Below are 14964 nucleotides of genomic sequence, written 5' to 3' on the forward strand. Positions count from 1 at the left end.
GATGATTTCATGTTTTCAACTAAAACCTTGTGTTAAATGTTGTTTCAAACTTCTTTAAAAGGTTATAAGTTGGAAAAGTTGGTTGTTGAGCAAAAAACGGCTCAATTGGCTAAATCGGGTGAATCGGATGAACAGTAATCGGTTGACCCCCAGCTCAACCGGTTGAACCGGATGAACAGTAACCGATCGACCGTTCGAAAAATGCAAAAATTTTCTCTTTCTTCCAGAACGGTTGTTCAACCGGTCAAGGTCGAACCTCGTCCGGTCGAGGTCCGGTCAAGGTCCGGTCGAGACCCGGTCGAGGCCCAACGGTCTCCTGCCAAGCATTAAATGCTAACGGCTAGTCAACCGATCGACCCCCAGCTCGACCGGTCGAACCCCAAACGGCTAGTTTGGCTTTTTTCTTCTATAAAAAGGCTCCAATCTTCATTGTTTAAAGAGCTTAACCTTCCCAAATCATTCTTGATTATATTTGAGCCTTGGAAGAGTGTTTTTGAGTGCACCATTATTTCATAACTTGAATATCTTTAGTGCACCATTCAATCCTAGCTTTTCTTGTATCATTTGAGCTTAAAGTTCTTGTGCTAGGATTTTTGTAAACCTTTGAGATCATTATTTGTAAACCTTGAGAGGAAGTTTCAAGAGAGGGATATCTCTTGAGAATTGTAAAGGGTGCTTGGAGCCAAAAGTCCAAGAGGGTGAATTGGAACCATAATCCAATTGTAAGAAGATTGGAAGCTTGGTTGAAGCTTCAAGCTAGTGGAACCCTCACTCGGTTAGGAGGTTGAGGAGAGTGGATGTAGGCCGGGTTGCGCCGAACCACTATAACTCTCGTGTTTGCACTCTCTCTTCCCTAACTCTTTTAATTTATATGCAATTGTCTTTATTTTGCTTATCATATACTTGCATATAAATTGTCTCTTATTTTTACTTAGTTTAAATTTGAAAAAGAGACCATCACCCTATTCACCCCCCCTCTAGGGTGATTATCATAGGTTGGATTAGCCTCAAATTCCTAACAATTTCTTTGAATTGAAGTATCACTTCTTCTCCTTTTTTTACCCTATTTTAAGTTCTTTGTCATCCATTTTACCAATTATGACATTTCTTGTTTGACACAAAATTATTTTGGGACTCCTCTTTTCTTTTTCCCTTTTTATGACTTAGCTTTGCATTACTTCTCCCACCTCAATATTGGACCTTTCATCTAAGCCTTGATCAGGGGCTTGCAAAGAACCCATCACTTCATCCAACATCATGGTACTAAGATCTTTCGATTCTTCAATTGTTGTTACCTTGTACTTAAATTGCACAATTAAGGCTTACAAAAATTTTTACATAACTTGGAGTCTAAAATGATTTTGTCATTAGATTTTAATAACAAAAGTATATAATGATGAATTATGTTATTAGTTTAGAAATTGATAAATAGTAGTAATTAGGGTTTTAAATTTTGTTTGGTTCATAAGAAAATGTTAGAAACTTTCTAAATTAAATTTCATTAATGATTATTCTTTTATTTATATGTGGTGCATATTTGGATATATAGATTGATGATTGAAATATTTGATTATTAAGATTAATTCATTAATTTGTATACAATTAATTTGGGGAATTAAGAACATCAAATCTCACTATTCGTTTGAATATACTTCTTGATTTCTATTTTTAAAATCATAAAATAGTAGTAACTTTTATATAATATACAATAATTTTTATATATTTACATTAAAAAACTAATAGTTTTAAAATATATTTTAAAAATTAAGATATGACAAAAAAAAAAAAAAAAAACTAATACCTCAATTGAGTTTGTTTATGTTTATAGACAAAAAATTGGGGGCCTCAAACCAGCCCCATTGATGGTAACATCAGCCCAGTTCAGTTGTGAAAGATTGGGCCCTTAGTATCTACGAAGAAATGGACCAAGGGGGAAAGACAAAGAAGCCGATTAGCTTTTTGGGGAAACCCGCCTTGAGAAGATGTACTCAAGGCAAAGGCTTGCTTCAGGTATTGTAGACTTTTCCGCTTCGGGTTTTGTAATTTAAGGCCTTATAAACCCAAGTTTGTTCCGACTTGACCTCATTTTTTTTTTTATTTAACCTCGTAAATGTTATTAATCTTGTAAACGATCGTAAGGACCTTTGAGTTTAGAGTAGATAATATTAATATGATTGAATGTGAGTTGTTACAAAGTTATTAATACTATATATGTATAAACTTTTTTTAATCTTGTAAACACGTTTTAAAACCGTAAGGGCCTTTTCAAATATAAAATAGATAATATCTATATGGTTGGATAAAGATCATTACAAGTGATATCAGAGTCGATTTCTAACTCAATTCTAAGGGTTTATTTAGCTTCGTGAGGGGTGTTTGTTTGTTTAATCTCATAATTTCATGAAACATAACGAGAATGTTGTATTGGTATAAAAAAGTGTTTATAATGTTCTATATCAAATATGTGAGAAAGCTTATAATATTATATATATATATATATATATGTGTGTGTGTGTATAGACTCCTTTTAACTTTATACACATGTTTTAAAGTCATAAGGCGCTGAATTATTACACTAAACCTCTAAATTTGTTTATTATATATTTATTTTTATATTGAATTTGATTTTGTTAATTAATTATTATATATTATTATCTTGTATTTAAAATATTTAAAAATAATTAGAATAAATAAATATGAAAGATGAAATAGTGAAAAATTTTGAAATTAAAAAGATTTTATGAAGCCAGTGCATTAAAAATAAATAAATCATATAATATAATTAATGGGCACATGTCAATGTTTTTATTTTTTTATTTGTGGTTAAAAAAAGACAATCATGATAAGCTCTTTGAACTTATCACATAAAAGTTAAAAAACAAACTTATGGTAGTCCACGGATTATTTCTTGGAGATAGTGCATGCAAGATTAGTGGTAGGTAAGATCACATGATGATTCTTTAATTTTTTCTAGGTTGGGGTACCAGTGCAGTGGGTATATGGACAGGGTTGAACTCCATTGAAATGCCGTGGAAGGTGATGTAACCTATACATCATCAAAGTTGGGTGGTAGCAAATAAATGAAAATGGGTTTTTGTCTTGTTCAATTGGACGACACAGCCCAAGGCCCCAGACCCAATTCACGGGTAACCTACAAATAAATAAATAAATAACCCAAGCCCTGAAAGATTAAGGCACATGCCACTGTTGGACCCACCACTCCTAAACTATCCGCCTTCCCTGATACCACAACCACCCATGCGTCATTCCATTTGCAACTATTTCTCTTAACAATTTTCTTGTGATTCAGATATTATATCTGAAAGACCCATCAATATACACAATCGTCTTTTTCTTGCATAACAAGTAATTATACAATAAAATTAAAATATGGGTTGATGAAAAGTACACAGACGGTGGACTTATTTTTAGCCTTGTGATGAAGATGGGTCCCATAGTTCCATGAAACTTTTGTATTAGATGAAGAAAGCCACACTGCACATTTGCTCATGCTTGGTCTCTGACTTGAGTGCTTGTGAAAGACGGGTCAATGATAGGATTCATTATGACCTCTCAAATTTCAATTTAAACGACAAAATTTTTTGTGCAAATATTGTCGAGGGAAATAAATAAAAAAAACCTCGGGATCATCTATAAAAGACCCATCATCATTTGATTTTTATTGTCTTCTTTTTAGAGGGAGAGTCTGATTTTCAGGATGCATGGCTTGGGCGGTGGTGAGAGGGTTCCTCTTTTGGGTAGAGAAGTAAGCTCTTCAATGACCCATCTGCTGGGTTTTTTTTTCACTTTGTATGTCGCATTTCAGTTCTTCGGTTTGTTCAATTTTTTATTTCTTCGATTGCCCATGTGAGTTTTCTATTTTAGTGTTCAGAGTTTTGATATTCGTAGGGTTTTGATTATTGGGTTATGTTTAATCTGTATTATTTGAATAAAGCAACCCATGTTTTGATCACATGCCAGAATTTACCTTTTGTTTGAATGCTCTTAGCTGTGTTTTTAGTTTTGCTTGATTTTGGTGGCCTGAGTTGCCCATGCAGGATTTCTTGATGTATTTTCAATTTCCAGTGATGGATTCTTTCAATTAAACTGCTTGAATAAGTCATATATGCATTTGATGCATTTTCAGAATTCCAGTTTGGAGTGATGGATTCTGTTCAATTTGAACTGTTTGAATCAGCCATATAGTCTCTTGTTTGAGTGCTTTTGGATTTATTTTCACCATGTGAGCGAAGATGATTCTTTCAATTGTGTTCACCTTTTCAACTGGGGAATCTGATGGAACAAAGAATTGGGTTGCTTGGTGCTTACCAGTGGTTTGAATTTAAGATATGTAATTGGGTTTGATTTTGGACTTGTCCATTTTGGCATCTTTTCATCTTTTGTAGAGCTATCAAGAATTAAGAAATTTTTCAGTGGTATGTTGTGAATTCAGTTTCTTCCCATTGTAGTCACAATTCTTTAATTATGTTTTCTTTTTTCTTACATAGGGAGGAAGAAAGAGAAATGACACTTTGGTGAATGGTCATTTGACAGACCTCGAGCATGGGGATGCAATACCGGTATTGTAGTTTTTTGGACACAGCAATTACATGTCATTTCTTCATAACTCATGTATCATAGGGTGATAATCTTGTCTCTGGGCTATGCAGGCTGCTAACGTGGGGTTTTGCAGAGTGTTGTCTCTGGTAAGTGGATACTTCTTGGTGTGTTGATCATTGAAATTAGAGCCATAAATCGAGATAAGTTCACATCTTGTTGCTCCACAGGCAAAGCCCGATGCAGGAAAACTGGTTCTTGCTACAATTGCTCTGTTGATTGCGTCCACATCAAGTATTCTGATTGTATGTCTATCTTTCTCTCCCTCATTTCAAGTTTTAATAACTCACAAGTCACATCTGCAGCATTTAATTCAGTCTGAGGCATGATGCATTTGATTTGCAACTCACTCTAAATTGTTTTTACTGTAGCCGAAGTTTGGTGGAAAAATAATAGACATTGTATCAAGGGAGATCATAACACCAGAACAGAAAACCGAAGCTCTGAATGCAGTCAAGAACACTATACTAGAGATCTTCTTAATTGTTATAGTTGGGTATGATCATCTGTTCCATTTTTCTTTTTTTCTTTTTTTCTTTTTTTATGTTTTCTTTTGTTTTGTACTATTTTATTCCACTTTATTTATTGATTTATTTATTTGCTTGCTGCTTATCTCTCAGTAAAAGGTTCAATGAGTTGATCCCTCAATATTTCCACTACTACCAGCTTTTCCACTTTCACATAATAACAAATATCATAGTCATTCTTGTAGAGCTCATGTGAACTTATGCCTGGAGATCATAAACCTTGAAAACTGGAAAGTTTCAAGTTATTAAAAATGGATCAGCATCTGATTCCTGAAATTTTAAGCAAGTAGTTCCTTAGCTCCATGGTTACTGGCTTTGATCATTGAAACATCCCAAGGGGTTTATTAATCCCTTTTGTCTTCTTTTCAGTTCCATTTGCACAGCACTTCGGGCATGGTTGTTTTCTTCTGCTAGTGAAAGGGTTGTAGCTCGGCTGAGAAAGAACTTATTCAGTCACCTTATTCAGCAAGTAAAGTATTTTGACTTTGCTAATCTCAAAATCTTTTCTCCTATGCTCCATTTGGTCATTGAGTAAACATATCCTTCTGTTTTCCCATTTGGTTACTGAGTGAACATATTCTTCATGCTTTCCATGTATGTATGCTTATAATGGTTGATAAGTTCTGTAGGAAATAGCCTTTTTTGATATTACTCGGACAGGGGAGCTTCTAAGCAGATTATCTGAAGATACCCAGATCATAAAAAATGCTGCAACTACCAATCTTTCTGAGGCCCTAAGGAATCTATCGACTGCATTTATTGGTCTTGGTTTCATGTTTGCGACATCATGGAAGTTGACATGTAAGAATTTAAGTAGTACAATGTTTATTTCGCTGAATAGTCTGGATGCTCATTTTAGTACTCTCTATGTCATTTATATCTAGTGTTGGCTTTGGCTATTGTTCCTGCTATCTCTGTGGCTGTGCGTAAATTTGGCCGTTTTCTTCGAGAACTTTCTCACAAGACTCAAGCTGCAGCTGCATTAGCTGCTTCAATTGCTGAGGTTTGTCCATGCCATTATAATTTTGATTTTCATGTGTTAGCTTTGAGATGTATGCTCAATATTACTTGACCCCATGATGTTAAACAACTAAACTGACCACAGGAATACTTTTTCTTTAAAGGTATGGGTTTGCTTAAAAGAAGGATTAAGAACATGAATAAATTTGGGTCTGAAATCTTCATGTCCATTTACAGAATGTTCATATGAATTGCTTAGTGACAAGGTATTACGAGAAACATTATAAACTATTCTATGTTTTGTTTTGGTTCTTTGGCTTTTGTATGCTGATCGAGAACTCCAGATGTGTGTTCAAAGGCGTTACAAATGTGTGTTGTTATGCATCTGGATTTCCCTGTGAGTGTTTGGTGGCATTCATCTGTCTTTAAAGGCAATATAGGTAACAATTTGGAATTGTTTTATCAGGTCATGCTTAAAATGAAAATTTGGTATACTATGACTAGAGATAGATTTAAATACAAAAGGTAATGACTGGTGAGGAAAACGAAAGCTATTTTGCGAAGAAGCTACTTGTTTCATGTTACAAAGATGCCAGTTGCACAACCTAACAAGTATGATGTTTTGTTAAATTTAGGGGTTTTATCATAACTGAATTAATTAATGCACATATGTATATCTAATAATCCAACTTGAAGTATTGTGTAAAAGGCCAGATATCTATGCTCATTTTAACTGAAAACTGCTTACAGAATATCAATGGTTGTTCAGGAATCCTTTGGTGCTATACGCACAGTGAGATCTTTTGCTCAAGAAGCTTACGAAATTTCACGCTATTCTAGTCAAGTTGAAGAGACATTGAATCTTGGAATTAAACAAGCTGTGAGTTCTCTAATGTAATTTTTTACTCCCTCCTGTTTGTGAGCTTGTGCGTGTACACATCTTAGTGCAGCTTTTGATATTTACTGCTTTCTCCTATCAGAGAGTTGTTGGACTTTTCTTTGGTGGCCTTAATGCTGCATCCACACTATCAGTCATCGTAGTAGTGATATATGGAGCTAATTTGACGATCAATGGCTCCATGAGCCCTGGTGCTCTTACATCCTTCATTCTTTATAGCCTGACAGGTAATTCCACTTTGTCTTTTGCATTCCAATGCACACAATTTTACTATCTTATCAGTTGTGGCTTCATTGTCATCATTGTGTGAATTTATATTTGATAGTCTGATTTTTGGCTGGCCAAGCTTGTTGTTTAATGAACTTCACTTTTCTCTTTCCATCCCCAGTTGGATCCTCTGTATCTGGACTGTCTGGGTTATACACAGTAGCAATGAAAGCTGCAGGAGCCAGTAGGCGGGTTTTCCAGCTTCTGGATCGTGTCTCATCGATGCCTAAGTCGGGCAACAAATGTCCTTTGGGGTTAGTTCAGTAAAGTTTTTCTTCCTTTTCTAATGTTTTACTACTGCTTTTTTGTTACATGAATGCTACTATTAGAGAAAGTAGGATACTTTGAAATAGAGTGAGGCATGTACTTGATGTATGTGCATGGTATAGGACCCATTTTTCACAATTGAACGGCTTATTGGACTGCTCCTACCCTCCACCCCTGCTCTCTAACCTGTGTACATATAGAGGCCAGCCACTGAGAAAACAATCTCCTGACTTGTTGAAGATTTTCATAGAATGTTAAGGTTCAAAGCTATACCATGTATGTATCCAGTTTATTGGACTCCAGTACTTCATTATCATTCATCATAACAAAATAATTCTCAAATTATCCTGCTCCTTAGTGACATGATTTTTCTTTTCCTTTCCCCCTTTTTTTTTTCAATTCACTTATAAAATTCTGGGCTTATGGGAGGGCATGTCCTACCAAGGTAGTAATAGTTGAGTGGATATGAATTGGCTGAGTTGAATATTCTTGGCTGAGTCATATCTGCCTATCTGGCGTGGCCATTGCCAAGATGATTTTGAGACTGATTACCAGATTTTCCAATTACAGCAATGAATCAGCTGATCCAGCCAAGTCATGACCAAGTTGCTCCATGATATCAAACCCTTACAATCTCCAGAGCAATATTTCCTCCACATTTCCTGATTGCGGATTGTCAAGCCTGATCATCTTAACCAATAGATTCGGGCCCTGAAAACTTCTTTCAACCATGCACTTGCTATGCGAATCATGTCCATTTCTATATTCATTATTGAACTGACAATAATGATTTTGAACCTCCACATTGTTCAATGTGGAATTAACTATGCAATTATGTTTTTTTAGTAGAAAAATGATTGTCCTTTGAAATAGTAGAGTTTGGAACTCTTAATATTGTCATAAACAAATCTGAACATATTTTTTTATGATTATTTAAACAATGTTGAATATGGTAGATGTTTTTTAATTAATTTGTTGAGTTTTGTAACTTTTTTTTTTTAAATTTATTTTTATACTTTTTTTTTTTTAATTTTTTTAACTAACATATTAAACTTATTATTTAATATCGTTGCTATTGATACTATGAACCATGCATCCAACAGTGATCCAAATGCATTAAAGGAGCCACATCTAGATGCATTGAAGGAATGTCATGTTGATCATAGACGCTCCTAGCTACTATCATTCTCTTCCTGTTGTGCATTATTGTTCTTTCAGTGAAATTTATTTTTGTGATTTTTTTAGAATATCCCCTAAATTTTTGCTGAAATGCTGTTAAAGCATCTAGTCTTAACTGCTTTCTCTTATTCAGTTTCCAACCCTCATATTTTGTAGCCTCATTAATCCCCTGTTCAACACTATTCCTGTTTCTAAATAGGTCCTCAATCCTTGACTAGTCAATATTTTCATTTTAGTAGGTCACGAAATACAGAATTTACAACTACATGCAAACATTGAAAAGAAAAATAAAAAGCTTAGTTTTCATGACAATAAGGTATCTTTTATTGCAGAGACCAAGATGGAGAAGTAGAGTTAAATGATGTCTGGTTCGCCTATCCATCTCGTCCTGACCATATGGTACTCAAGGTAATAGTCCTACTACTGACTACTTCTCAGTTGTGATGACACACAAAATGACACAATTTTCTGACACAAGTATTGACAACATACATACTGAATTTCAGGGAATAACATTAAAACTGCAGCCTGGTTCAAAGATTGCTCTTGTTGGTCCAAGTGGTGGTGGAAAAGTAATAATATTTTCATAGACATTTCTGTGCTTCTGAGTTCATGTTTCTGTCAGTCAATATACAAAAAAAAATTAGATAGGAGCATTTGCCAGTGTACTTGCTAACTCTAATTATTTGTCTGTGTGTGCTATAGACCACAATAGCAAACTTGATTGAAAGGTTTTATGATCCCATCAAGGGAAGGATTTTACTAAATGGGGTTCCACTGGTGGAAATATCACATGAACATCTACACAGAAAGGTAATGTTGGTCTTAAATACTTCAGTTTGTGCATTCAAAATTTTCAAACTGCAGGCTGTCATAGTGTTGAACAGAGAAACTCAGATGGACATATTTGAATTATAGTGTGTTGCAAGATCATAATTTATTGTGTATTAATAGTGTTAATGAATATGACTTCGATATTCTGCCCCTATAAATACAGATCAGTATAGTGAGCCAGGAGCCTGTTCTTTTCAACTGCTCCATAGAGGAGAACATTGCATATGGTTATGAAGGCAAAGCCAGCAGTGCTGATGTAGAAAATGCAGCTGTAAGATTCAACATCTTTTACCAAGTAGCAATCTCATCCATGTGATACCTTTCGTTCTGATGGTTTTAAGCACTTTGCAGAAAATGGCCAATGCCCATGAGTTCATATCAAAATTTTCTGAAAAATATCAAACCCATGTTGGAGAACGTGGTGTAAGGCTCTCAGGAGGCCAGAAACAGAGAGTAGCAATTGCAAGGGCTCTATTGATGAACCCAAGGGTTCTCCTCCTGGATGAAGCCACAAGTGCTCTGGATGCTGAAAGCGAATACCTGGTGCAGGTGAATTTATCTTTAGTAATTAGCTGTTATCTTTTTCTCGTTTTAAACAGACTCTGGTTCTTGAAAAGCTATTGTTCTTTGTCATATATAATTGACCATCCTCGCATGGTGGATACTTTATATAGGATGCCATGGATTCTCTGATGAAGGGCAGGACTGTTCTAGTTATAGCCCATAGGCTCTCAACTGTCAAGAGTGCAGACACCGTTGCCGTAGTTTCAGATGGTGAGATTGTTGAAAGTGGCACACATGACGAGCTCCTCGACAAGGATGGCATTTACACTGCATTAGTAAGGAGGCAGCTGCAAGGACCAAGAAATGAAGTCTAGTTTTGAACAGCTAATCATGTATGAGCAACATGGAGAAACCATCCAATTCTAGTAAGTTGCTCATTAGCATGGACATAAAAGTCTCAAATTTCCCAGTGGTGTGCCCATCACATTATGTTCAAAAGCTGCAGAAACAGGGCCTACCTTCAATGCATAACTTTCTTTATTTGTAGTTCAAAGACATGGAACTGGGTGTAAAATTTTAAATCATCAACACAACACAATGCCCTTTCTGTAACTTGGAAGTGTATTAGTTTTCCACCCATTTGAGCAGGCTCTCATTCTGTCTGGTGGTTAAAAAATTGTAGCTTGCGCCTAGAGATTTTGTTGGATTCTTCATGAACATTTTGAATTTTGACCAATTTCCCTCTCATTTTAAACCACTACTGAATCCATTATACAATCGTGTCAAAAAGCTATCCTTGATTCCATTTTTCTCTGGCTGCAATTATCCTAACCTTGTTTCCAATTGGTGGTTGAAACAATCATGCATACCCTGGTTATCCACAAACCAAACATTTTGAAGCTCTTTAACTGATCATTGGCCTTAGGATTCTTCAAACAGCCCCTTAACACCATGAGTGGCTTACTGGCTCTACTTTCTTATAAGACCATCACAACAAAAAAATTAGAAAACAAATAAAAACAAAAAACAAAAAAAGAATCAATAGAGCTATTTTCTACAAGAGAAGAAAACTTATGACAGAAATGAAACACCCCTATAAATCCTCTTACAAAAGAATACATGTGTTAGTGTTACCACATTACATCTCAAACTCTTCCTCTTTTACCTTCGACCTTCTTCCCCCTATATATTGGAGAGCCCTAGGATTGCCTGAAGTGGCGTGCAACTTGCTGCAGAAGTTCTGAAGGTTTCCTGCCGGCCAAATACGATGATACTGATGTCACCATTGCCAATTAAGGAATCAAAACATGGAAGGATTTGCCTCTTGGAAGAGGGAACCAACCAGACAAAAGGTGAAGGGATTCATGCACCAAAAGGCACTTCTGAAGAGTCACTATCCACGCTTACCAGGTAAAACAGCTAATGTTCAAGATGATCATGTCATTTGAGAGCAAAACACTCCTCGTCCTCTGCACTACTACAATGACTCCACAAAGCACTTCATGTTTTTCACATCATCTTTGGACTCTGGGTGCTTTTGTGGCTTCATAAGCTTCCACAATCCAACAGGATGTCTGTTTCTAACTTCAACATCTCTTGAGAATCTACCAAACATTTTTTCGCACTCTGGATACGGCTTCACGTAAAGGTTATAGAATCTTAGCCTACTGGGTTTTATCAAACCCTTCAACCCCACCTTGCAACCAAGCCCCCCTTTTGATCTTAGATACTCTATCACATTCCATCGAGAAACAATCTGTTTATCAAAATTCACACCCAAATACTCCGGAACTTCAATTAAACAACCAACATTGTATCTCATTCTGTGTACCAAAAACTCAATCTTCTCCTCAATGTCCTCTATCTCATATATGATCACCCTTGGCTCTTTCCACAACACCTCAAATGCTTCTCTTCGAATTAAGCCATACCTACACAAGCAATCAACTCTGAGTTTCACTTCAAACCCAGCTCTAAGCGCCCCCTCCCTGAAGATTTTCTCCTTGATTGGCACTCGGCATTTTAAAGTCCCTACCAATTCCAAACATCGTGACATTTCTCCCAATTCCATTCCAAGCATTCTCGGCTCTCTAGAAATCTCCCGCCTAACCACATCCTCACTAAAACCCAATTTGCCAAACTCATCCAACAATGGCTCTAATCTATCTTCAATCCCCAAACCTAAAATCCCAGGCAAGGAATGAAAAATCCCATCAATCCCAGATTCTGGAATCCCAATTCCCAGCAAGAATTGAATTTTCCTTTGAATTTCACTCTCATTCGACATGATTACTCTTGGAAACTCCTCTAAAATCCTATCCACAGTACCATCACTAAACCCTAAACCCTTCAAAACCTTGACACACCTAGAAACATCATCAGGGTCCAACTCAAACCTTCTTGAGAATTCCAAAACATTCCGAATCATCAACGGCGACACACCCGAGACCCCCAATTTCGCAATACCCATTTCCCATTTCTTCAAAAATTCAAATTCCAAAAGCCTAGGACAATCACTTATCAATGAAAGGATAAATTTCTGCGGAATTTGGAAGGAGAAGAGAATCCCCAAGGATTTTTCGAGTTCAAGTAGATTATAATTCTGGAAAATTTGATTTTTTTTTAGGAATCCGTGAAGTTGGGAAGGTGGAAACCCGTGCCTTTGGAAGAGATTGAAGAGCGAAATCTGTTTCCTAAACGGGGATTGTGGGGAAATGTTGCGGGAAACTGGGATTTGGTTGACCGTGGAGAGAGATTGGGGTTTTGGGGTTTGGAAAGCTACGATTGATTTGAGATTGTGGACAGCAGGTCGCGCTAGAACCCTAATCGCCATTGATCTTGCACACTCTAATAAATTGCATTGAGATTAATGGAATTTATACATGAGAGATTATAGGCATGCGGTCCATTCTCCCCTTCCACACCACATATTCTTCTTTGTTCTTCTCTTATTTTTCTTCTTTTCAACAAACCCTAAAATAAAATCTTTTTCTTCTAAGATTATTTATAGGTTAAAAAAAAAAAAATTTGAACTAGGTTTAAAAGTTAATCCATCTTCATGTATTTTTTTTTATCCATAATCTAATATTATATTTGTTCTATATGAATATAATTTAAAGTTTATTATTTATATAATTTTTGACAATTATAAAAAATAAGTAAAAAAAAAACATTTAGAAATAATTAGACTGATTTAGAGTGAAAATTTTTGGAATTTTTTTTTTTTAAAAAAAAAAACTTTATAGGTGTTGGGACCTAAAAGGCTGAATATCAATTGCTCAAAGGTATATTGTCAAACGTTTTTTATGTTCCTTCAAGGGGTGTTTGATAAGTGGGAATAAGGAAATGAAAATGAATATTTTATTTTCATTCCTATTTTTTAGTAGATAGAAATGAATTTGATGATTTTATTTTTAACATTTGGATAAACTTAGGAATGCAAGATTGGAATGATTATTTGTTTCCATTCCAATGTTTGATAATAATGGGAATGAAAATGAAAAAAAAATAAATTTATAATAATATCATTCCATATAACTTAAAATAATTTTTTTTTATTTTAAAAAAATAAATTTTGAGATTTTTTTTATTATTAAATAATAAGACTAAAAAAATATATATACTCAATAAATAAAAAATTAACCATAAAAAATCATATAACCCTAATGTACAAATATTCAGTTATTATTTTTATTAAAAATTTGAATAATTTGTCATGCTTAAGTAGTTATAAAATTATATTTTACCAATATATATATATTATAATATTTAAATTCTCAAAACTAGCAAATATTTTCCCTATTTCCAAAAGAGGAAATAAAAGAATTCAAATTTCATTCTAATTTTCAACAAGTATGATAAAATCCATAACCTTAAAAATATTTTAAGTATTCGTTTTTTTTTTAATAAAAAAAATCATGGTCTTGAAATTTTTTTTTCTAAATGTCATAGAAGGTTTGATTGATTCATTTTGGGAGCATCACTTATTGTATAGAAGTGGATGATGAATGAGTTTCTAACTTTGCAAATAAGATAAGCATCAGGCTTAAAGAATGAGATAAGAGGGTAAAATAGTAAATTTAAATTATTTTATATTATCAAATGGATTTAATGAATCAAAATACCATATACTTTTGATGAATTCAAATCCGACTTATAAGTTGGATTTCATTTATGCTTGAATAATTTTTTATTTCATTTATGTCTTCTTAACATTATCCAAACATAAGAATAAGATAAAAAATGAATGAGATGTCTATTCCCACTCTGCATTCCCCATGTACCAAACATCCCCTTAAAACTAGAAGTGTAACTTGAATAGGTTGATCCCAACCTAACCCAATATTTGAGCTTTGACAAACATTTTTACATTTTTATTATTGAGTTTGAGCTTGTGTTAAGTTTTCTCAATCCAAACTTAATTTGAGCTGGGCTTGAATCGAGGTTCAAACAATCCCAACCTAACCTAATTTAATACTTTTATAATGTTATTTATCATGTATGATAATATTCATTTTCTTTTTAAATTTTAAAGAAAAAAACATCAAATTATAATTATATCATATATTTAAAAAAATTATAAGTTTATTTTAGTTTGTTTTTACTTTTTTATTATTATCTTCAAAATTTGTATTATTTATCATTTAAATTTTGGTATAAATATATATATATAAAAGGTTTTTGAAAAATCACTATGCATAGATTTTGAATCATGCAACCTAATCAACCTGAATCTAACTCGATCAACTTGAGTTTAACATGACCAACTTGAGTTTAATCCGAGTTTAAAAAAATAAGGTAATGTTAGGTTTAGGTTAAGTGCTTTAGGTTAAAGGTCATATTAGATTGAATTTTAGTTGATTGTTTTTTAATTCGGATCGAGCTTAGATTAGCCATCAACTCAATTAACCC

The 14964-nt window shown here is 34.3% G+C and overlaps 2 protein-coding genes across 2 annotated transcripts; one reads left to right on the forward strand and one right to left on the reverse strand.

Annotated features, from left to right (window-relative positions):
* The first annotated feature begins 3203 nt into the window (after positions 1-3203).
* Positions 3204-10745, forward strand: LOC100248338 (ABC transporter B family member 25). Its single transcript, XM_002265658.5, has 17 exons — positions 3204-3766; positions 4509-4580; positions 4671-4706; positions 4788-4862; positions 4989-5113; positions 5514-5613; positions 5774-5945; positions 6029-6147; positions 6874-6984; positions 7085-7229; positions 7391-7523; positions 9048-9123; positions 9222-9287; positions 9421-9528; positions 9713-9820; positions 9901-10098; positions 10224-10745. Exons 1-17 carry the CDS (start codon positions 3719-3721, stop codon positions 10425-10427), a joined length of 1896 nt encoding a protein of 631 aa, XP_002265694.2. The 5' UTR covers positions 3204-3718; the 3' UTR covers positions 10428-10745.
* A 322-nt stretch (positions 10746-11067) lies between these two features.
* LOC100256963 (transcription termination factor MTERF15, mitochondrial) lies at positions 11068-13015 on the reverse strand. Its single transcript, XM_002265394.4, has one exon. It carries the CDS (start codon positions 12884-12886, stop codon positions 11531-11533), a length of 1356 nt encoding a protein of 451 aa, XP_002265430.1. The 5' UTR covers positions 12887-13015; the 3' UTR covers positions 11068-11530.
* Positions 13016-14964: the final 1949 nt, after the last annotated feature.

This window comes from Vitis vinifera, chromosome 17, assembly GCF_030704535.1.
Source record: "Vitis vinifera cultivar Pinot Noir 40024 chromosome 17, ASM3070453v1".
NCBI lineage: Eukaryota > Viridiplantae > Streptophyta > Magnoliopsida > Vitales > Vitaceae > Vitis > Vitis vinifera.